At 53.5% G+C, this 21,664-nt stretch overlaps 1 protein-coding gene across 1 annotated transcript; it reads right to left on the reverse strand.

Annotated features, from left to right (window-relative positions):
- Positions 1-8,821: 8,821 nt before the first annotated feature.
- Positions 8,822-11,262, reverse strand: CDK5R2 (cyclin dependent kinase 5 regulatory subunit 2). Its single transcript, XM_008259172.4, has one exon. The coding sequence runs from the start codon at positions 11,070-11,072 to the stop codon at positions 9,960-9,962; it is 1,113 nt and encodes a 370-aa protein (XP_008257394.2). The 5' UTR covers positions 11,073-11,262; the 3' UTR covers positions 8,822-9,959.
- Between the last annotated feature and the right edge of the window lie 10,402 nt (positions 11,263-21,664).

Raw genomic sequence — 21,664 nt, forward strand, 5'->3', positions numbered from 1 at the left:
TTGTCACCCTAACAACAGTCATATTGTCATTCCTGCGATAGGCATCTGATAGACACAACACATCTGAGTTCCTTTCTTTCTGTCTCTAGATGAGAAATGGAAATTCAGAGAGGAGGAATGACTATCTCAGAGCAACAGCCAGTAAACAGTGGAGGAGATATTAAACCTCTGACTCTTGTTCTGTACATCACATCACACTGCCTTTCTTTTTTAAAAAAAGATTATTTATTTATTTATTTGAGAGGCAAAATTACAGACAGAGAGGGAGACACAGAGAGAAAGGATCTGCTGGATCACTCTCCAAATGCCCGCAACGGCCAGAGCCGGGCCAATCCGAAGCCAGGATCCTGGAGCTTCTTCCGAGTCTCCCAAGGGGGTATAGGGGCCCAAGAACTTGGGGTGTCTTCCACTGCTTTCCCAACCCATAGCAGAGAGCTGGATCAGAAGAGGAGCAGCCAAGACTCGAACCTGCACCCACATGGGATGCCGGCGCTGCAGGCAGAGGCTTAGCCAACTAGGTGACAGCACCAGCCCCCATTTCTTTTTTTTCTTTTTTTTCTTTCTTTCTTTTTTTTTTTTTTTTTTTTTTTTTTTTTTTTTTTTTTGACAGGCAGAGTGGACAGTGAGAGAGAGAGACAGAGAGAAAGGTCTTCCTTTTGCCGTTGGTTCACCCTCCAATGGCCGCCATGGCCGGCGCGCTGCGGCCGGCGCACCGCGCTGATCCGATGGCAGGAGCCAGGAGCCAGGTGCTTTTCCTGGTCTCCCATGGGGTGCAGGGCCCAAGCACCTGGGCCATCCTCCACTGCACTCCCGGGCCACAGCAGAGAGCTGGCCTGGAAGACGGGCAACCGGGACAGAATCCGGCACCCCGACCGGGACTAGAACCCGGTGTGCCAGCGCCGCTAGGCGGAGGATTAGCCTAGTGAGCTGCTGCGCCGGCCCCATTTCTTATTTATTTATTTACTTATTTATTGATTTAAAAGGCAGAGTGATAGAGAGGGAGAGACAGAGAGAAAGCTTTTCCACCTGTTGATTCACTTCCCAGCAATAGCCAGAGCTTGGCCAAGACAAAGCCAGGAGCCAGAAACTCCATCCCGGTCTCTACTCCTGTGGTAGAAGAAATCCAAGTACTTGGGCTGTTCTCCTCCCACATGGGTGCAAAGGTCCAAGCATTTGGGCCATCTCCTACTGCTTTCTCACAACCAGCCGCTCAACTGACTGCACCACAGCAACAGCCCACACACTACTTTTAAATTCAGGGCATGAAAAGAAGTCCCAGGGAGACATCCAAGAGATTCAGCTAGAAAACTGAGCTAAGAATATTCCAGCAAGGTATAAGATCAGCACACAAAGGAACCTCTGCTTCTCCTAGAACACTGTAAAAGCAAGAAAAGTAATTGCAACCAGCAGGAACCCACACTGTGGTGAGGCAAGGTAAGCTGCTGCGTACAATGCCAGCATCCCACATCAGAGTGCTGATTCAAGTCCTGGCTGCTCCGCTTCCAATCCAACTCCCTGCTAAAGCACCTGGGAAGGCAGTAGAGGATGGCCCAAGTGCTTGGGTCCCTGCACCTACATGGGAGACCTCAATGGAGTTCCTGGATCCTAACTTTGATCTGGCCCAGTCCTGTGAGCCATAGGATGGGATCTCTTTCTCTCTGTCTCTCTCTCTCTCTATGTGTGTGTGTGTGTGTGTGTGTGTATACACATATATATCCATATCCATCTCTATCTCTCTTCTCTCAAGTAAATAAATGAACATTTTAAAAAATAATTGGGACTAACAGATTTACAGCAATAATAAAAATATGCTCCCAGATCAACCTAATGAAAAACATGGGAAACACCAAAATGAAGAAAACTCTAAATCTCCACTAAGGAGCATGAACGACCTGACAGTGTGGAGAAACAGCACGCTCTTAGGTGGAGTGACTCCAGATTGCAAAGCTATCAACTCTCTCCAAATCTGTAACACTGGTGCAGTCCCAGTCCAGGTGCCAAAGGAAGTTTATGGAACTTGAACTAAAGTTCTTGTGGAGTGTGATAAAGATGGAAAAGATAAGGTGAGCAAAAGAACAATGACCATGCTGCAAAACTAATTATCAAAGGTTTGGCACAGCAATAGTCTAGCAGGGCAACAGAGCAGATTCAAGCCTTGGAATAGATCTCTGTGTGTTGAGAATTCCATAAATAATAAGATGACATTCCCTGGGGAAAAGGAAGACTGTTCAAAGGTTGGCATAACTGCGGTTCATTTGGGAAAATGGTTATATCTCTACTTCTTACCACATAGAAAACTAAATCCCCAGATAGATTAAGGAATGAAATAAATACATTATGAAAGTACTGGGATAGAATTAGGAGCCAGCATTGTGGCACTGTGGGTTAAGGTGACACCAGTATCCCAAATGAGCTCTCGTTCAAGTCTTGGTTGCTCCACTTCTGATCCACTCCCTGCTCAATTGCCTGGGAAAGCAGTGGAAGATGACCCAAGTGTTTGGGTCCCTGTCATCCATATCGGAGACCCAGATGGAGTTCCTGGCTCCAAGCATCAGCCTGGCCCAGCTCTGGCTGCTGCAGCCATTTGAGGGGTAAACCAGCAAATGGAAGGCACATCTCCCACTCTCTCTCTCTCTCTCTCTCTCTCTCTCTCTGTAGCTCTGCCTTTCAGGTAAATAAAATAAATGTTTAAAAAAAAGAAAGTACTGGTACAAATTTTTTTAAAAAACTTTAATGTAAAAAAATCCAGAACACCTGTTCCTGAAACCCAGCATAAAACAAGAACACTGGCAAAAAGAACAGACAAATAAAAAACTTAAGAGTTAGTTTCCATAGCTTTGTCCTAAAGATTTAGCTGGACTCTTGTTAGCAAGGGAACCCAAGCATGGAAACTTTCGCTTTTTATTCATTAACTGAAAGCAGTGGGGCAAGGTCTGACACCTGGATGCTGCTAATGAGGTAGCTTGCACTAATAATCAAGATACAACCTGAGTAAGCATCAGCTCTCATCTCCTGGTGGCTCACTACATACAGGCACTATTCTGCTTCTCGCTGTTTACAGGGCATAAGCAAGTTAATACAAAGAGAAAAATTCCCCCAGCTTTATTAATGGCACTTATGAAAAAGAAGGGTCGTGTGCACCAAAGGCTGCTTGTAGGGGTGTGTGCTTTCCTGTGTGTGTACACACACACGCACACACACAGTGCTTGTCAAGTTAGATAGTGCCTGCATCCCTTATCCAGCATCGGACATTCTTACACCCTAGGGATTAGCAGGGGAGGGAGCAATGGGACTTGGGAGATGTGTGGGACGGGAGGGGGGGCGTCTTCCACTGCTTTTCCCAGGCCATTAGCAGGGAGCTGAATCAGGAGTAGAACAACCAGCACCCATATGGATTGACGACGTCACAGATGATGGCTTTACCTGCTACACCACAATACCAGCCTCTCTCAAATCTTGTTTTTATTGAGGGGAAGCAAAATTAAAATGTACCAAAAATAATTAGGTGGTGCGAGTGTTGTGGCCCAGCGGCAGGCTAAGCCACCATTTATCGCACCTGCATCCCATGTTGCTGTGCCTGCTAATGAGCCTGGGAGGCAGCATTAGTTCAAATGGTCAGGGCCCTGCCACTCATGGGGATATCTGGATAGAGTTTCAGACTCCTGGCTTAGGCCTGGACCAGCCTTGCTGTTATGGGCATTTGGGGAGTGAACCAGTGGATGGAAGATTCTCTCTCTCTCTCTCTCTCTCTCTCTTTCTCTCTTTCTCTCTCCCTGCCTTTCAAGTAGATAAAAGTAAATAAATAAACTTTAAAAAAATTTTCAGGCAGGGACAAGTGCCATGAAAAAAATAAGGGTATGTAATAGAGGGTGGCTTTTTTCTTCTTAATTTCTCTGATGTTCAAAAGCTTAGATGGAGTCAGACCAGTCAATGTTTTCCTTTCAGGTCTCTCTCCCCACAGAAAGATGCTCTCCACCCACCCAGGATGCAACAACAGCAGCAGCAATAGTAATAACAACAGTAAATAACCGGGGGCCGGCGCCACTTGGTTAATCCTCTGCTTGCGGTGCCGGCATCCCATATGGGCACCGGGTTCTAGTCCCGGTGGCTCCTCTTCCAGTCCAGCTCTCTTCTGTGGCCCGGGAAGGCAGTGGAGGATGGCCCAGGTCCTTGGGCTCCTGCACCTGCATGGGAGACCAGGAGGAGGCACCTGGCTCCTGGCTTCGGATCAGTGCAGCACACTGGCCGTGGTGGCCATTTGAGGGGTGAACCAATGGAAGGAAGACCTTTCTCTCTGTCTCTCTCTCTCTCTCTCACTGTCTAACTCTACCTGTCAAAAAAACACAACAGTAAATAACCTTATTTTCCTCAGGCCTTTTTATTATTTAATCACTGTCATATATTAATTACTATATTTCAATTATAGAAACAATATACCAACACATTTTTATGACAAAAAGTCAAATTGTACAGATAAAGTGAATGTCCTCTGGACATCAATCCAAATTCCTTCCCTGAAGTCATTTGTTGAGTGATGCGAGCTTTGTTTTTCTCAAGCTTCTATAAACACACACACACACACACACACACACACACACTGGAATTACAGTTTAGCTTGATTTGTTTTGCTTTTGCATAAATGCTATTGTACTGTGTGTATTGTTATGCAATTAGCTACATGTTTTGGAGCTCTTTCATGTCAGTACATACAGTATAACTCATTCCTTTTAACAGAATTCTGTAGTATTCAGTCATTTAAATGTATCAAATTTATTTAACCCTTCACCTACTGGTAGATACTTAGGTTGATTCCAACTTTTCTCTTTCCAAATAAAAATCCAATAAAAAATATTTGTCATGTCTCTGTACACATATTTAAGTATTTCTTTTTTTAAGATTCATTTGAAAGACAGAATTACAGAGGGGGAGAGAGAGAGAGAGAGTGAAATCTTCCATCTGCTGGTTGACTCCCCAGAAGGCCTCAATGGTTGGGGCAGGGCCAAGCCTAAGTGAGGAGCCAGGAGCTTCATCTGGGTCCCCCACATGGGTGCAGGGGCCCAGACACTTGGGCCATGCTCTGCTGCTTTCACAGATGCGTTAGCAGGGAGCTGGTTAGGGTTAGGGTTAGGGTCAGAAGTGGAGCAGCCAGGATTCGAGTTAGCACCCATATGGGATGCTGGTGTGGCAGAGGCATCACCCAGTACACCACAGCACTGGCCTTCAATTGCTTATTTTTTTAAATGTACGGGGCCAATGTTGTGGCATAGTGGGTAAAACCACCACCTGCAATGTCGGCATCCCATTATCCCTTCAATCTCTCTGTCTTTCTCTCTATCTCTGTCTTTCAAATAAATAAATAAATCTTAACAGAAAAAGAGAAGTATCCAGGAAAACAAGACAGAACCATGAAATCCCAACTGGATGGAAAGTTTTTTTAAAAAAGATTAATTTGTTAAGTCAACAACAGGAGTCACTGTGCACTTACTCCTCATGTAGGATCTCTGTCCTTAGTGTGCTGTACATTGAGATTTAATGCTATAACTAGTACTCAAACAGTATTTTTCACTTTATGTTTCTGTGTGGGAGCAAACTGTTGAAATCTTTGCTTAATGTATGCTAAACTGATCTTCTGTATATAAAGAGAATCGAAAATGAATCTTGATGTGAATGGAAGGGGAGAGGGAGTGGGAAAGAGGAGGGTTGTGGGTGGGAGGGACGTTATGGGGGGGAAGCCATTGTAATCCATAAGCTGTACTTTGGAAATTTATATTCATTAAATAAAAGTTAAAAAAAAGATTTATTTTATTTAATTGAAAGTCAGAGTTACAGAGAGAAAGGAAGAACAGAGAGATCTTCCATTTACTGTTCCACTTCCCAGATAGTTGCTACATCCAGCACTGGCCAGGGTGAAGCCAGGAGTCAGAAGCCAGGAGCTTCTTCTAGGTCTTTTACATGGATGCAGGGGCCCAAACACTTGGGCTATCTTCTGTTGCTCTCCCAGGTGCATTAGCAAGGAGCTGGATCATAAGTGGAGCAGCCAGGACTCAAACTAGCACCCACATGGGATGCTGGCATCACAAGCTATACCACAACACCAGCCTGTTTGTTCATACTGAACTAATCATTTTTTCTACCCCTCATCTAATATTCCTATGTCATGTGGGTTTATAGATGACCTCCTATGTAGGCGTATGGTAAGGTTCTATGAGGGACGGTCCTCATAGTCTTAAATGAAGATTTTTGACATGTTAATTTTTGCTGTCTTGAGGTCACTTAGAGCAAATGTTGTCTAAGATGTATAAATCGGTCAAGAACACCACTTAAAGGGGGTATTTTCAGATGGACAGGCCTGTAGGCGTGGTTTCCAGCTATCCCTGGCTGTGATCTGCCAGCCCTTGTAGAAATCCTCGGTAGGTGCCCATCTGGGTGCTTGAGGGAGGGTCCCAGTGGGGGGAGGCCAGAAGGTGTCCTCCTAGATACAGCCAGATGCTCTGGTTGCTGGGCACCCAGCCTGGCAGGAAAAGCGGTCACCATGACAACTCCCCGATCTGTGATTTTTTTTTTTTTTTGCATTTCTCTTCTTCCAATAAATTCCAAGGTATTCTAGGGACAGGCAATGATGGCTTTCAGGACACAATGTCCTCTGCCCCAGCAACAGGGGCAGGAAATGGGGGAGCAGAGATGTGTGTATGGTTGAGTGAGTGAACCCTTGTCAGTACAAGTGCATTTGTGCCTACTTCTGGGTTGAAACGTGTGCCTGTTCATGTGCCATGCATGTATCACGCCAAGGGATGAATCACTGTTAATCTGCCCCTTTTGCCCTCCTTCTTCTCGCCCCCTCTCTACTGCCCCTGTGCTGTGAGAGCTGCCCCAGCCCTTTGCAAAGGGAAGTGCTGAGTCATGGCTCCGGCTGTTTTCTGTCTCCTACCCGGCATCTCCCTTTTTCCCTCAGTCCACCCTTTGCCCTGCTGGGTCCTCTTGACCACCTTGTCACCAGTAGGACTCACTCTCCCCAGGTTCATTCCCTGGCAGTAAAGAGAAGGCACCTTGCGGTCTGTGCACTGTTCCCCCCGCCCTCCCACCCCTTGCCTTGCCTTCTCAGAAGACTGTTCCCGACCCTTCTTCTTTCGCCTGTCTTCCTTCTCAGGAAAACAGGACTCACCGAATTTAACTGGGGAGGCTAATTCTTCCATGTGTTCACGCTGAGCCTCCTCCAGTCTCCCTGCCCCTAATCGGATTATGGCAGCGGCTCATGCCTCGGGACAGGACAAGGAAAGTGAGATTTAACTTGACACCACTCACTGAGATTCACTGAGGCTTTTTTTCCTCCTCGTTCCAGTTCTCCAGTGCAGACCACAGGCTGTTGGAGGCGCGTGCGTGTGTGCATGGGTACTTAGTGCACCTGGAGGGTGCCGTGTCTATAGGGCAGGGAGCTGGATAGGGGCTTCCAAGGGCGGGATGCTTGGAGGTCTCTATAGGCTTTCGGGTCTCTTTCCCACTCCCTGTAGACTCCTCTAACTCAGAAACCTCCATCAAGTAGCTAGTCTCTAACTAATGCCAAACAAGGCGGACCAAGACTGTTTCCTCAGCCAGAGGTGAGGAAGCAGGGAGACAGCCCCGCCCGCGCGGTCTGGTTACTATGGCGACAGCCGCGGGGTGACCCGAGTGATCCTCGCTCCCTCCTCCCAAACCCTGAGAGATGACGGCACCGCGCTGACTGCGCCAAATTCCAGCCAATGGGCGGCTGCTCCCGCCTTCCCTTCCGCCAGCTCTCCCCCTCCCCCTCGAGAACTCGATTCACAAATCTGGACAGGGATTTCCGGCTCCCCGCCCGGTGCTAGGGCGCTGGGCCTTAGGCCAGGTTGAGAGCTGAGTCCGGTCCTCCCGGCACAAGTGGGAGCCGAAACTCCTGGGTTCTCGGACCAGACTTTGTAACTCGCCGCCAAGACAGAGCTCACCCCTTCCCAGATTATTGGAAGGCTTGGTTGAGGCCGAATCTTCAAGGTTCCCGCACCTGCAAAGCCCCTACCCTGCCCGAGCACGCCCGTCAGCACCACGGACAGCGTGCCGGGGGCCTGGTTGTTGCCGGCCCCTCCGGGTTCTCCCTGGATCCGCGCCGCCACTGTGGCGAACAGGGCCGGAGCCGCGAGCGCCCTGCTAAGGCCAGGCCTCCTTGGGCAACGAGATCGTAAACGGGTCGCTTAGCCATGAGGCAGAGAAAGCAACGGGGACGGAGAAGGGGTTCCATCTCCCTCAGCGACCTCTGTCCATATAGGGCCAGGGTCTGAGTCTCAAGCAGGATCGGACCTCCCAAGAGTATCCCGGGTGTGTGTGTGGCCCAAGAAGTCCAGTGCTGGTGGTAGTTGGGTGCTTAGGAGCGCCAAGTGTGGCCGTCAGGCCCACCTGGGAGTGGTAACCACAGACTCAGGCTTGGCTGGATTCTTGACCAGAGCGATGGTGGGGAGAGATGGAAGGGGACTAGAAGAGCAGCAACAGTGACCACTGCCTAGCTCTGCTACAAGGGGTCACACCACCAAAGAGGAACAACCAGTGTCCTCATCGCTCAGCCCCTAAGTGGCCTGGGCACTACCAAGGAGCTAGGAGGGACAAAATGGAGGTGGGGTGGAGGTTGGATTGAGTCTTATCAAACCTTGAGCTACCTCGCTTCACTCCGTAAAATGGAAGCCAATGGGGGTCAGGGGAGGGAAGAGTGGCAGTTCTCAGGGACTTGGCTTTGCCCACCACCTTGCCGTCCCGCACCCTCCTGCCAGTTCCACTCCCTTTCCCTCCCTCCCGGGACCCAAAGAAATGCCGGCGCAAAACCATCTGCAGGCGCTTCCAGCGCTTTATAGCTCTCTCCGGGACAGACCGACGGACAGACAGACAGTGCGGCCCGCGCCGTCGGCCCGCATCATTGGCACCTTGGACATGGCCCCAGGCCCAACCCAGTCCCCGGTACTCTCCTTGGAGGCTTCCGGTCGCGGCCAGCTCAGCACCTCGGACAGATCCCTGCCCACCCTCCCCTCCCCTCCCCCCTCCCTCCGGAAACAACCAGATAAATTAAAAGGGGTGTGTGTGGGGGGTGACAGAAAACCTAAGGATAGGAAGAAGGGCGCCCCTCCTCCTGAGTAAGGAGAGTTTTCCCCTCCCACCGGCCGCTGTGGTGCTGCCGCTGGGGTGGTGTCCTAGGCTGATTTTGCCCCCAACCTTAGGCTCCTGCAAGAAGCCGCAGCCCCTTCCCCCACGACTCCCGGCATGCAACACGTTGGAAAAGGTGGGGGAGAGGCGGTGGGGGTGGGGCGAGGTGGTGCCTGGGCGCCTGGGGCTGCAGTTTCTCGTCGCACCTCAAGCAAAAACTGATGTTCCTTTTGATCTGGGAGGGGGCTGCAGGGACGCCGTCAGGGGAAGAGATTCGGGGCGACACAAGCAGAGGGGAGAGGCAGACGGGAGGGGAGAGGCTGACACGTGGCCGGGAAAGGGAGCAAGAAGGGGAGGTAGGGACACAGGTGCAGGAGGAATGGGGCCCGGGGTGCACTCAGTCAGCTGGAGATGTTCGGTAAGCGGAAAGGTGGAGGGAGAAGGGGTGGGAAAGCAGGCAGGAGGAAGAACGAAGACACGGGAGAGGCGAGGAAACCGACACAACCACGGGGAGGCGGGCCTAGAGACACGCATAGCAGGGCAGGGGGCGACGCGTAGAGATGGAGATGGGGGCGCGGGCACGGAAAGGGGGAGGCGGGGGTGCCCTTCCCGCGCTCATCCCTATCCCCACCCCACGCCCAGCAAAATCCAGACGCTGCGGCCTCAGGCGTCCTAGCCTCCACCTTCCGGGCAGGGGCGGCTCCTCCTCGGCCGGGCCGTGGCGCGGAGCCGCGGTACCAGCGGCGGTGGCTGGAGGGTCCCGGGGATCCGAGTGTGTGTCGGGGGCTGGGGCGGGGGATGGGCGCGGTCCCTGGGTATCCCTAACGGTCCAGGTTCATAGTCCAGTGCTTGGGTCCGGCCGCGCAGCTGTCCCTGGCGGCCGAGGGGGCGGCGGGCGCGCCCCCGCTGGGTGGACCCCCGGCGCCCGCGGCGGCCTCGCCCTCGTTCTTGAGGTCTTGAAAGACCTGCGTGAAGAAGTGAGGGTCGGCGTTGAGCCGCAGCATCTGGGGGCTGAGCCGCTGGATGAGGCGCAGGCAGCGCTGCCAGAAGCGCTCCTTGTCGGGCTCCACGAGAAAGGGCTTCAGCGGGTAGGAGATCTCGTTGCCCATATAGGAGTAGGCGAGGTAGAGGCAGGTAAGGAAGGCGGCCTGCAGCTCGGCGGCCGACGCCAGCTCGTCCCCGCGCAGCGACTCTCGGCACAGCAGGTACACGAACACCAGGTTGGCGGGCGTGATGAAGGCCTGGTCTTGCCAACCCTGCAGCAGCAGCGAGCGGTCCACGCCGCGGAACCAGCCCACCAGCTCGCCGGGGCTCAGCTCCTTGAGGCGGTAGCAGCGTCGGCACACGAAGTCGCCCAGGCAGCGCAGCAGCTCGCCGGTGGACGCCTGCACGATGACCCGCCGCGGCGAACCGCCGGGCACCGGCGGCGCCGCCTGCGGGGCTAGGGGCGGCGGCGGCGGCGGCTTCCCCCCGCCGGAGCCTGGCGGCGGGGCGGCCGCACTGCCCCCCGACGGCGGCTCGCAGGTGGCGGCGGCGGCGGCGGCCGCGGGCACGGTGGGCACCGGAACGGCCAGGGGCTTGGCGGCGCCGCCGCCGTCGGGGGGGTCCCGGCCCTTGCGGAGAAGGTTCTCGCGGTTGCGTTGCTGGACCAGGGGGTCGGGGCCCGCGGACGCCGGCTTGGGCGTCACCTTCTTGCTGCCTTTCTTCTTCTTGGCGGACGCGGCCACCAGGCGCTTCCAGGTGAGAGCGGAGATGAGGACGGACGGCCGCTTGAGCCGGCTCTCGCCTTTGCCGCCCTTGCCCACCGGCGGCGCTCCGTAGCCCCCCAGCGCCTCGTCCCCCGCGGGCGGCGCCTTCTTCTTCTCCTCCGGCAGTCCGCCGGGCCGCCGGCCCTTGGCCGAGGAGGCAGGGGAAAGGGACAGCACCGTGCCCATCCTGCAGAGCGGGGCCGGCGCCCGGGCCCCGGCGGGAACCGCGGGCCGCGCCGCTGCTGCTGCAGCCCCGGGGGACCCGGCGGTGGGGGGCCTAGCCCCGGCCCGGGCGCGCGGACCGGCGGCGGAAGGAGGCTGCTCGGCTGCTCAGCGGCGGCGGCTCCGGGTCTGAGCTGCGCCAGCTGCAGCGTCAGCCCCACCCCTTGGGCCCCTTCTTTCGCTGCGCCGCGCCCCGCCTCGCGCAGCCAATCCTCGCCCGAGCTGCCCTCCTGACCGGCAGCCCTCCTGGCCAATAGAGTCTCGCAGGCTGAGGGACTCTCTGAAGTCCCGCCCAATCCCTCGCCCTCTGCCCGGGGTCCTTTCCCTTTACCCGAAGGGGGAGAGGGGGAGGAAGGGGCCTTCGTTCGCGGGACCCGCTGTGGATCAGAATGGTGGGCGGGGACGTGGCTGCTCCGTCCCATCCTCTTGGTCCTAGGGCCCTGGGTCAGCTTGTGTTGATGTACTGAATAGCAGAGAAGCCATGGGAACCTTGGAGCCGGTGTTGGGGGCCGCGTGGGCAGCGAGAACACTGATGGGGACGCCCCGGGCCCAGCTGGGTGGCGCTGCCGTGGTTCCTCTAATCTGGCGGGGGGGGGGTTGTCTCCCCAAGAACTCCGTTCCGTGTTCCTCCACTGTGGGGCGGGAGGAGGGGGCAGCCAGACCCTCAGACAATCCTGTTTGCCGGCCTGATTCTCTGCCACAGAGCCGTGGGGCAGACCCTGGGCGCGGGTCCTAGTCAGCTCCTCCCGGTTGGTTTTCGCCTCCCACGCGCACAGAAGGCGCACTTGGGTGGGTGATGGATGATGGCTGGACGAGGGCTCGGTTGGTCTTTTCAGGCTTGGACAGTGGGCGGGGCCTTCTTGTTCGGAGGAGGCCCAAGGTGGTGGGCCTCAGCCTCCCATACATCCTCGGGTCCAGGTGGAGGTGGCTTTCCATCGTGGAAGGCTTCCTTTCTCCAAGATCTCAGCTCTTCCCATTCCCAGCTCTAAGCCGTTGGGCTGGGTCTTGCCCGTTTCTCTCTGGGTCTGTTCCTTCCTCAGCACCCACAAGGTACAAGACAAGCTGCTACCATGCTCTTAAAATCACACCTCCAGGGCCGGCGCTGTGGCATAGCCAGTAAAGCTGCCGCCTGCAATGTGGCATCCCATATGGGCGCCGGTTCAATTCCCGGCTGCTCCACTTCCAATCCAGCTCTCTGCTATGGCCTGGGAAGGCAGTAGAAGATGCCCCAAGTCCTTGGGCTCCTGCACCGTGTGGGAGACCCGGAAGAAGTTCCTGGCTTTGGATTGGCGCAGCTGCAGCCGTTGCGTTCATCTGGGGAGAGAACCAGCAGATGGAAGACCTCTCTCTCTCTGCCTCTCCTTCTCTCTCTGTGTAACCCTGACTTTCAAATAAATAAATCTTTTAAAAAAATCATACTTCCTCCAAGAAGCCTCTTTGGGCTGTTTGGAACAGACCTGGTCCTTTTTTTTTTTTTCTTTTTAAGATTTATTTAATTTATTTGAAAGGCAGAGTTACAGATAGAGAGAAAGAAAAATATTTCCCATCTGCTGTCTTACTCCCCAGTGACCGCAATGGCCAGGGCTGGGCCAGGCCAAGCCCAGGAGTCTGGGACTCCATGCAGGTCTTCCACAGGGGTGCAGGGGCCCTAGCACTTGGGCCATCTTCTGCTGCTTTCTCAGGTGCATTAGCAGGGGGCTGGATAATCCTTTGGGCCTTACTGCAGCCTAGCTGATTCTGTGTGTCTCGTAGGGTATCTTGACCCTTCTTGGGGCCTATCTGTGGCTCCCTCAACACAGGAACCTGCCAGCTAGTTCTTTGGACTTGGGTCGTGGATATGGGTTTGGTCAGGGAGAGAAGTCCCTGTGTTGGATTCACAATAAAATCCTCAGAATTGCCCCTGGAGTCGCTTCCATGTGCCCCACAGACCAACACAGCCTCAAGGGCCCATTGCTACGAGGACTGGTGTATGCACACGTGTGTGTGTGTGTGTGTGTGTGTGTGTGATTCTAAGCAGAATGTTCCAGAAGGCACTTGGGCTGTGCCCCAGCTACCAGCACCCCCCCACACACACGCACACACACACTTTCTCAGCAATCCCACAGTCCCCACTCACTCACGGCCTCCTGGGGCCTGCCCTCTGTCTTGACTCCCCACCACCCTACCATAGACAGCTATGGCCACACAGGGACTTGTGCCTCCCACCTGGGCCCTTTCTCAGTAGGGTCCCTCCTGCTCCCTTGGATCCGAGCTCTGTTCTCCTGCAGCCCAAGCTGACCTGCCCAGCCTCTTATTCTTCCTGTCACTGCGGGGACATGTTCCCTCTTTTCAGCTCATGTAATTGCCCCCCCTGCCTCCTACAAGGCCTTCTGAGTCAGCCTTTATCTGACACGCGAGGAGCAGTCGGATCGGGGTCGTCAAGGACAGGCCCAAAGAGACTGAGCCGTGCTGGCAGGAACACCGGGCATGTGTTGGTCTGAACAGCACGTGGGTCCTCCCAGCTCTGTCCCCGGGAGTCCCTCAGTGACGTGAGGCCTATTGCAGGTGTCGTTTAGGACAAAATCCCCTATGCAGCACTCACGGACGTCACCATCACGGCACCTGTACGACCAACCCAGCTGTGACCTCCTGTTGATGTCTTGGTCAGAATCAAGAATTGCCTCCCCTACTCCAGGGCCCCCAAACCTGGTGCCTTTGAGGGTCTCACTCCCCCTTGTCATGGCCCCTCTGTCTGGCTCTGGTTATCCCTGCTGAATCTCTGAGCTCCTGCCACCGGGGCCAGAACCCTCCCTCAGCGCCACTCTACCTGCTGCCATGCTCTTAAAATCACACCTCCCCCAGGAAGCCTCTTTGGGCTCTTTGGAACAGACCTGGTGCCATTCTTTTTTTTTTTTTTTTTTTTTTTTTTTTAGATTTATTTAAGTTATTTGAAAGGCAGAGTTACAGAGAGAGAGAAAGAAAAATATTTTGCATCTGCTGTTTCACTCCCCAATGACTGCAATGGCCAGGGCTGGGCCAGGCCAAACCTAAGAGCCTGGAACTCCATGCAGGTCTCCCACAGGGGTGGCAGGGGCCCTAGCACTTGGGCCATCTGCTGCTGCTTTCTCAGGCGCATTAGCAGGGAGCTGGATACTCAAATCAGTGCTCATACGGGATGCCAGCATTGCAGGGGGTGGCTAAACCAACTGTACCACCACGCTGACCCCTGGTGCTTCTTCCAACATCAGCCTTTCTGACCTCTTCCCCTCAGCAGCAGCATCTGTGGAATAATTCGGTTACGGGCTGGTCTCTGGATCCCAGGCCCAAGATGAAAAGATGGGTGTGAGCTGGCTCTGTGGTGCAGTGGGTTAAAGCCCTGACCTGCAGCACCGGCATCCCATATGGGCAACAGTTCTAGTCCCAGCTGCTCCTCTTCCAGTCCAGCTCCCTGCTGGTGCACCATGGAAAGCAGTGGAAGATGGCCCAAGTCCTTGGGTCCCTGCACCCACGTGGGAGATTCAGAAGAAGCTCCTGGCTCCTGGCTTCAGATCAGCCCAACTCCAGGCCATTGTGGCCATCTGGGGAGAAAACCAGCAGATGGAAGACCTCTCTGTGTCTCTACCTCTCTCTGTAACTCTTTCAAATAAATAAAATAAAATAAAAAACAGAAAAGATGGTTTGGATGGGATCTTAAGGGGCAAGCAGACAAAGCAATCAAAGCAGATTCGTGAAGAGTGACAGCCTCGCTCTATACATGAGCAGGAGGCATCAGGGGACAAGGGAGGGATATTTTGTTCCGACAAGGTGGAGGCCAAAGGGGATAAATGTAGCGCAATGAGGACTTCCTGGAGGAGACAGGCTTCAAAGGGGTGGTGATTTCCCCTCCGCATCTGCAAGGCCAGGGTCTCTGTTCTCAGATTCATGTATCCATATCAGTTGCTCTATGTTGTTTCTTGTCTGTCCGGTTCCTGTGTGTTCCCTAGGGACAGCGCTGGTTGTCTTAGGTTCCCCGGGATGGGAACCTTCCCCCCCCCCAACACAAGGCCAGGCTCCTTGTCTGTCTCCATCATCCTATAGGTTTTGCCTAGAATGGCGTGTTGTGTAGATAGCTGGTTATTCCTGAAGGCTCTTTAAGGCAAGAATTTCTGGCTTTGATCAAGAACTGGGGGACCCAGAATGAGAATTTAGCCTGGATAGGATTACATTCTTTTCTTAAATATTTCATTTATTTATTTGAAAGGCAGAGTTTCAGGGGAGGGTGGGAACACCCTGATGGTTCACTCCCTAAATGGCCGCAATGGCTGAGGCTGGGCCAGGATGAAGCCAGGAGCCTGGAACTCCATCTGGATCTCCCATGTGGGTGGCAGGGGGCACAGCACTTGGGTCATCTGCTGCTTTTCCAGGTGCATTAGCAGGGGGCTGGGTCAGAAGAGGAGCAGCTGGGACTCGAACCGGCACCCATATGGGATGCCAGCATCCCAGGTGGCAGCTTAATCTGCTGTGCCACAAAGGATTAGTTATTGATGACGATCACCACCAGTTTCACCTTAGATGAGCCCACACTCCTCGACCTGGGCAAGTAGGCCCATTTTAAGGGAACGTCTCCAAACAATGCACTCAGACACTTCCTCTCTGTGGCCACTTGCTGAGAAGCCACAGCCTAAGGAGGCAGAGACAGTCTAGTCCATTGCCAGTTGCATGACCTTGGGGAAGTCATTTCATTTCTCTGGAGCCTCTGTTTCTTATTAAAATGCAGGGGTTCTGTAGATTTTACCTCTATTATCAGATTAAAATGACTATTTAAAACATTAGATAACATTTTAGGAATTGGACTGAAAGAGCATCCCTAAAGCCTGTTCCAATTCTACTGTTCTGATTCTAAATCAAATCTGTCCTGTGAATCTGTTTCGCTCTCGAGCTGCAGCCCTGTCTGATTCTCCCTAATCTGCGTCTGTCTGACAGGCTCAGTCTTTGTGTGCACAGCATTCGTGTGAGGCCCACACTTCCGCGGTTCAGCCCGGGAGACGAAGGGGAGAGCAGCTTGGGCTCTTAGCCGTGTAAATCTCCCTAGGATCTGCCAAGCTGGAGCTGGGGTTTCTGAAAGGTGAAGAAGCATAGGAAAAGAGGCCAAGATGAGGTCTGGAGCCTTCCCAGTAACACAGCAAGGCTGGAGGTCCCAGAACCCAAGGTCATTGCACTCCATGTGTCCAAGAGACTCCTTCCAAGAGGTTAATGACAATGCAAGCTCTTAAAGCAGCCAGAATGGAGACCCAGCCTAGGCATCCGGGTGCCTGCTCCCTGCTGCCCTCACGCCAGCTCTCTCACCAATCTAACACCCTCACCCCAGGGTCTCAGCTCCTGCAGTGTACAAAGGCAAAGAGTACACAGCAACCCAGCCCTCCCTCCGTCTCCTGGGGCCCTCACCCCAGGGAGGCTGATGTGGGGAGGAGTAGGCCCTGGGGAGGCTGGGGACAGACCAGAACCCCCACTCCGCTGGACTGCGGAGCATGGGGAGGGGGGAGCAAGCAGGAAGAGAGGAAGCTGACAGAGGAGGGCTATCTGCTGTCATTCTGTCAGGTTCCTTGTTAGAAGGACCTCATGTGGTGTCCCCAAGACAGGTTCTGTAGAAGACAGGTTAGGGTTGGGCCCAAAGGGAGGAACAGGATGCCCTGGGGCAGGGAGAGGAGGGACCGATGGGGAGATGAAGGAGATGGAGAAGGACAGACTCCTTTCCCTGCTGTAAACTCTGCTTCCTTCCTTGATGGAAGGGGGGAGGGGGCGTGTCTCCCTTCTGAGTTACCCAGGCCAGCCCTCCCCATCCCCCCCCCCACGCCCCCTGCCATCTATCCTCTCCCATCCTCATCACTGATCTTGGTTGGGGCTGCCTGGCTGCTGCCTCCACCTCCCTGTGCCGCCCCCTGAGGGCAGCTCTGTCTGCCCAGTCCCCCTGGCACGCGCCAACACCTTTATTTCTCAGTTCACTTTCTCCTGCCCTTTTTATGCCTCCTCCTCCTCGTCCTGCACCCCAAGTGTCACCCCCACCCGCCCCCTGCCTGGCCCTGCTGGCGCCCAGCATAGCGCTACAGATGCAGGAGCAGAGCAAGAAGGACGGGGGCGGCGGCTGTTGCTTTGCTGGGATATTCTTAGCCTGTCTGGGGGCTGGAGCTGGAATCAGCGTTTCCATCTCAACCAGGCAGGTGGCGGCCGGAAGCTGCCACTGTGACTTGGTCTCCGTGTAGCTCCGTGTCTTTCACCCGGTTCCCGGCCGCCTGTCTCTGTTCCACTCTGGGAGCACAGACCCTCTGAGAGTCCTGCCTCCCCACCCTTGAGTCCTGGGCTAGGATTTGCCTCTGCCCCTGGCCTAGCCCCAGGGGTGGGGGGGCTGCACACCCCAATCCTGTAGATTCTTTGTGAAAGAGAAGGGCCTTTGAGAACTCCAGCTGGGATGCTCCCTGGGGCAGAGCGTGGCCTCCTCTCTGCTCCCAAGCAGTTTTGTCTGCCCCCAACCACCCCTCCCTCTTACTCGGTCTCTGCACTCCAGCCGGACCGCGAGGGCCTTTTTTACATTTACTTACAGGAATCACACATGGGCCCTGCATTCTGGGAGCTGTCTCCCGACAGAGGCTGAACCCTGGGGTCCTGTCCTCCTTTGGGACTGAACAAGGGGTTTCCATGGAGGGCCCAGGAAGAAATCTGGCTCATCCACAAATAGCACAGCTAGCGTTGTCATCTTGAAAGAGACAAATAGTGTGGGGGTTCTTGTGTGGGTCCTGGGGTCACTTGGGTCTGAGTTCAAATCTAGCCCCTCCACTTACAAGCTGTGGACCTCAGGGCAAGTTTCTCAGTTCTGAAGTTTATCAAAATGACCCATCATCATAGCATGGTTGCAAGAGTTTATTTAATCGCAATGCTCACCAATGCATGCGTGTTACATATACATGGTGCTTGGTGTTTAAAAAAATGTTGTTATGAATTACATTGTAATTATTTTTACAGAGTGAGAGAGGTTTGCTTGGCCTGAACCATTAGCTTGCTGCTTGCTGATGCTGTTTTAATCTCATTAGTACACCCTTCATTAAAGGGCCAGGGTGGAGGCCAGTGTTGTGGCACAACAGATTAAGCTGTGGCCTGTGATGCCCGCAGTCTAGTTCTGTGTGCCAATTAAAGTCCCAGCTGCTCTGCTTCCAATCCAGCTCCCTGCAGATGTGCCTGGGAAGTTAGAAGATGGCCCAAGTGCTTGGGCCCCTGTACCCATGTGGGACACCTGGAAGGAGCTCCTGGCTCCTGGCTTCAGGTTGGCCCAACTCTAGCTATTGCAGCCATCTGGGCAGTGAACCAGCAGATGGAAGATCTTTTTGTCTCTGTCTCTCCTATTCTTTGTGTCACTTTGACTTCCAAATAAATAAATAAATCTTTTATTTAAAAAAGTGGCCAAGGCAATACTGTCATCTCTATTTTTTCTTTCTTTTTTTTTTTAAGATTTATTCATTTATTTGAAAGTCAGAGTTACATAGAAAGTTGAGAGGCAGAGTGAGAAAGGTCTTCCAACCATTGGTCCACTCCCCAGATGGCCGCAATGGCCAGAGCTGGGCTGATCCAAAGCCAGGAGCCAGGAGCTTGTTCCGGGTCTCCCACGTGGGTGCAGGGGCCCAAGGACTTGGGCCATCTTCTACTGCTTTCCCAGGCCGTAGTAAAGAGCTAGATCAGAAGAGGAATAGCTGGGTCTTGAACTGGCACCCGTATGGGATGCCGGTGCTTCAGGCCAGGACATTAACCCGCTGTGCCACAGCGCCAGCCCCTTTCTTATTTTTTAAATATTTATTCATTTATTTGAAAGTCAGATTTACACAGAGATAGAAGGAGAGGCAGAGAGAGAGGTCTTCTATCCACTAGTTCACTCCCCAATTGGCCAGAATGGCCAGAGCTGTGCAGATCCAAAGCCAGGAGCCAGGAGCTTCCTCTGGGTCTCCCACGTGGGTGCAGGGGCCCAAGGACTTGGGCCATCTTCCACTGCTTTTCCAGGCCATAGCAGAGAGCGGGATCACAAGTGGAATAGCTAGGACTCGAACCAGCGCCCATATGGGATGCTGGCACTGCAGGCGACGGCTTTACCCACTACGACACAGCGCTGGCCCCTGTCATTTCTTTTCATTTGGTTTCTGAGCTCCAGTGGTTACCGTGTGGAAAGCCACTGCTACTCAGACTGTTCCAAGGGTTGCTTGATTTTCTTCCTGAGATCACGAAGACCTCAGAGGATCAGGCACTGGTCGCCTTCTCTGGCCTCACTCATTTGGGAACCTCTGTGTGCCCGTGCCGTACGGGGCCCCGCGCTGGCCCCACGTTCTGACGGTGCCTTTCAGGAGGCGGTCTCTGGCTACCCTACCATCTCCCCAGAGCTCCAGAGACGCCGGGCAGCCTTGAAAGGGCTTTGAGAAACGTTCCGGGAAGTTACAAAATCCATGTGAGAAAATGCTATTTGAGAATCCATAGCTTGCGAGGTACTGGACTAGGAGCTGGGAACACAAAAAGGCACGCGCTCCAGCCTTCCACGAAGCTGCAGTGTAGATGACAGAGACAGAAAAGGAATAACAGTGGTAAAATGACCAGTGCCCTAGGATCAGTTACAGAGAATGGGATTGGACAGTCGGCTAATCCCTCCCAGCCCCCTCCGCCTCCCTCCGCTGCAGCTAATCCATCTCCAGCGTGTCCTAAATTCTCATGCACATGGAGCTAAAATCAGTTTTCAAATGAGGTCCAGTTTCTTCACCTGGTACTGTGTCCTCTCCATGTCCAAGTCCACAGTCTTCCTTGTCCGATGCCAAGCTATGCTGTGAGCACCTTTCCCAGGGGAGAGCCAGGCCCCAGCAACCCCCTGCTCACAGGTGTGCGGACTAATGGATCAGCCCTGTGTGCCGAGCCTGTTGGGCTCTTCTTACTGAGATGGGAGCCACTTCCAGTTTCCTCCTATTTGTCTAAGATTAAGGACAGGTGGAGGCTGAGTTTTTTTTTTTTTTTTTTAAGATTTATTTATTCATTTGAAAGCCAGAATTACAGAGAGAGAGGGAGAGACACACAGAGAGATCTTTCAACTGCTGGTTCACTCCCCAAGTGACTACAGTGGCCAGGGCTGGGCCACGTCAAAGTCAGGATCTCCCACAGGGGTGTAGGGGCCCAAGCACTTGGGCCATCTTCCACTGCTTTCCCAGGTGCATCAGCAGGGAGCTGGATCAGAAGTGGAGCAGCCATGATTCAAACCGGAGCCCATATGGGATACCCGCACTGCAGACAGAGGCTTAACCCGATGTGCCACAGCACTGGCCACCAGAGGCTGAGCTTTGAAACAATCCATTAATTTAGAATTTTTCTCTCTGGTTCCAAAATATAAATATAATTCTGATTTTTGTTTTTGTTTTTGAGAGAGAATAGAAATGCAGAGAGCTCCTGTCTTTTTTTTTTTAAGATTTTTATTTTATTTATTTGAAAGACAGTGTTACAGAGAGAGGTAGAGACAGAGAGAGAGGTATTCCATCTGCTGGTTTACTTCCCAGATGGCCGCAATGGCCGGAGCTGCGTCAATCCGAAGCCAGGAGCCAGGAGCTTCCTCTGGGTCTCCCACGTGGGTGCAGGGGCCCACGGACTTGGGCCATCCCACTGCTTTCTCAGGCCACAGCAGAGAGCTGGATCGGAAGAGGAGCAGCCGGGACTAGAACCGGCGCCCATATGGGATGCCGATGCTTTAGGCCAGGGCTTTAACCCGCTGTGCCACAGGGCCGGCCTCAAGAGCTGTCTCTGATTCACCCCTTCAATGCTCTGGACCTAAGAACTCCATCCCAGTAGCCCATGTGACTGGCAGGTACTCAGCTACTTAAGCCATCATGTGCTGCTCCCTAGGGTGCACATTACCAGGAAGCTGGATTCCTGCTAATGCACCTGGGAAAGCAGCAGGGATGGCCCATGTCCTGGGCCCCTGAACCCATGGGGGAGACCTGGAGGAAGCTCCTGGCTCCTGGCTTCAGCCTGGCTTAGCCCCGGGCCATTGCAGCTGTTCTGGGAATGAACAGCAAATGCAACACCCGCCCCCATAACTCTGACATTCAAATAAACAAAATAAATCTTTAAAAAAATAAGGGGGGGGGGTCTGTGTGTACTGTGGCATGGCAGGTAAAACCACCACCTGCAGTGCCAGCATCCCATCTGGGTGCCAGTTCAACTCCCAGCTGCCCCACTTCTGATCCAGCTCTCTGCTGTGGCCTGGGAAAGCAGTGGAAGATGGCCCAAGTCTTTGGGCCCCTGCAGCCGTGTGGGAGACCCAGAAGAAGCGAATGGAAGAAGCAAATGGAAGGCCTCTCTCTCTTTGACTCTACCTCTCTCTGTAACTCTGTTTTTCAAATAAATAAAATAAATCTTTGAAAAGAATAAAAATTAATAAATAAATATTTAAAAAAATAAAATAGTGGCTATTTCTGATGAGCGGCCTTGGCGGCAGGAAAGGGGAGGTTGTTGGGAAGGAAGGATGAAGGGGATTCCACCACACAGGCTGTGTTTTACCACTGAAGCACTCACATCTTTTTGTGCGC

This window comes from Oryctolagus cuniculus, chromosome 3 (genome assembly GCF_964237555.1).
Source record: "Oryctolagus cuniculus chromosome 3, mOryCun1.1, whole genome shotgun sequence".
In the NCBI taxonomy this organism is placed as follows: Eukaryota; Metazoa; Chordata; class Mammalia; order Lagomorpha; family Leporidae; genus Oryctolagus; species Oryctolagus cuniculus.

Coding starts and splice junctions, on each gene's coding strand:
- CDK5R2 (XM_008259172.4), bottom strand. CDS start 11,072: ATGGGCACGGTGCTGTCCCTTTCCCCTGCCTCCTCGGCCAAGGGCCGG.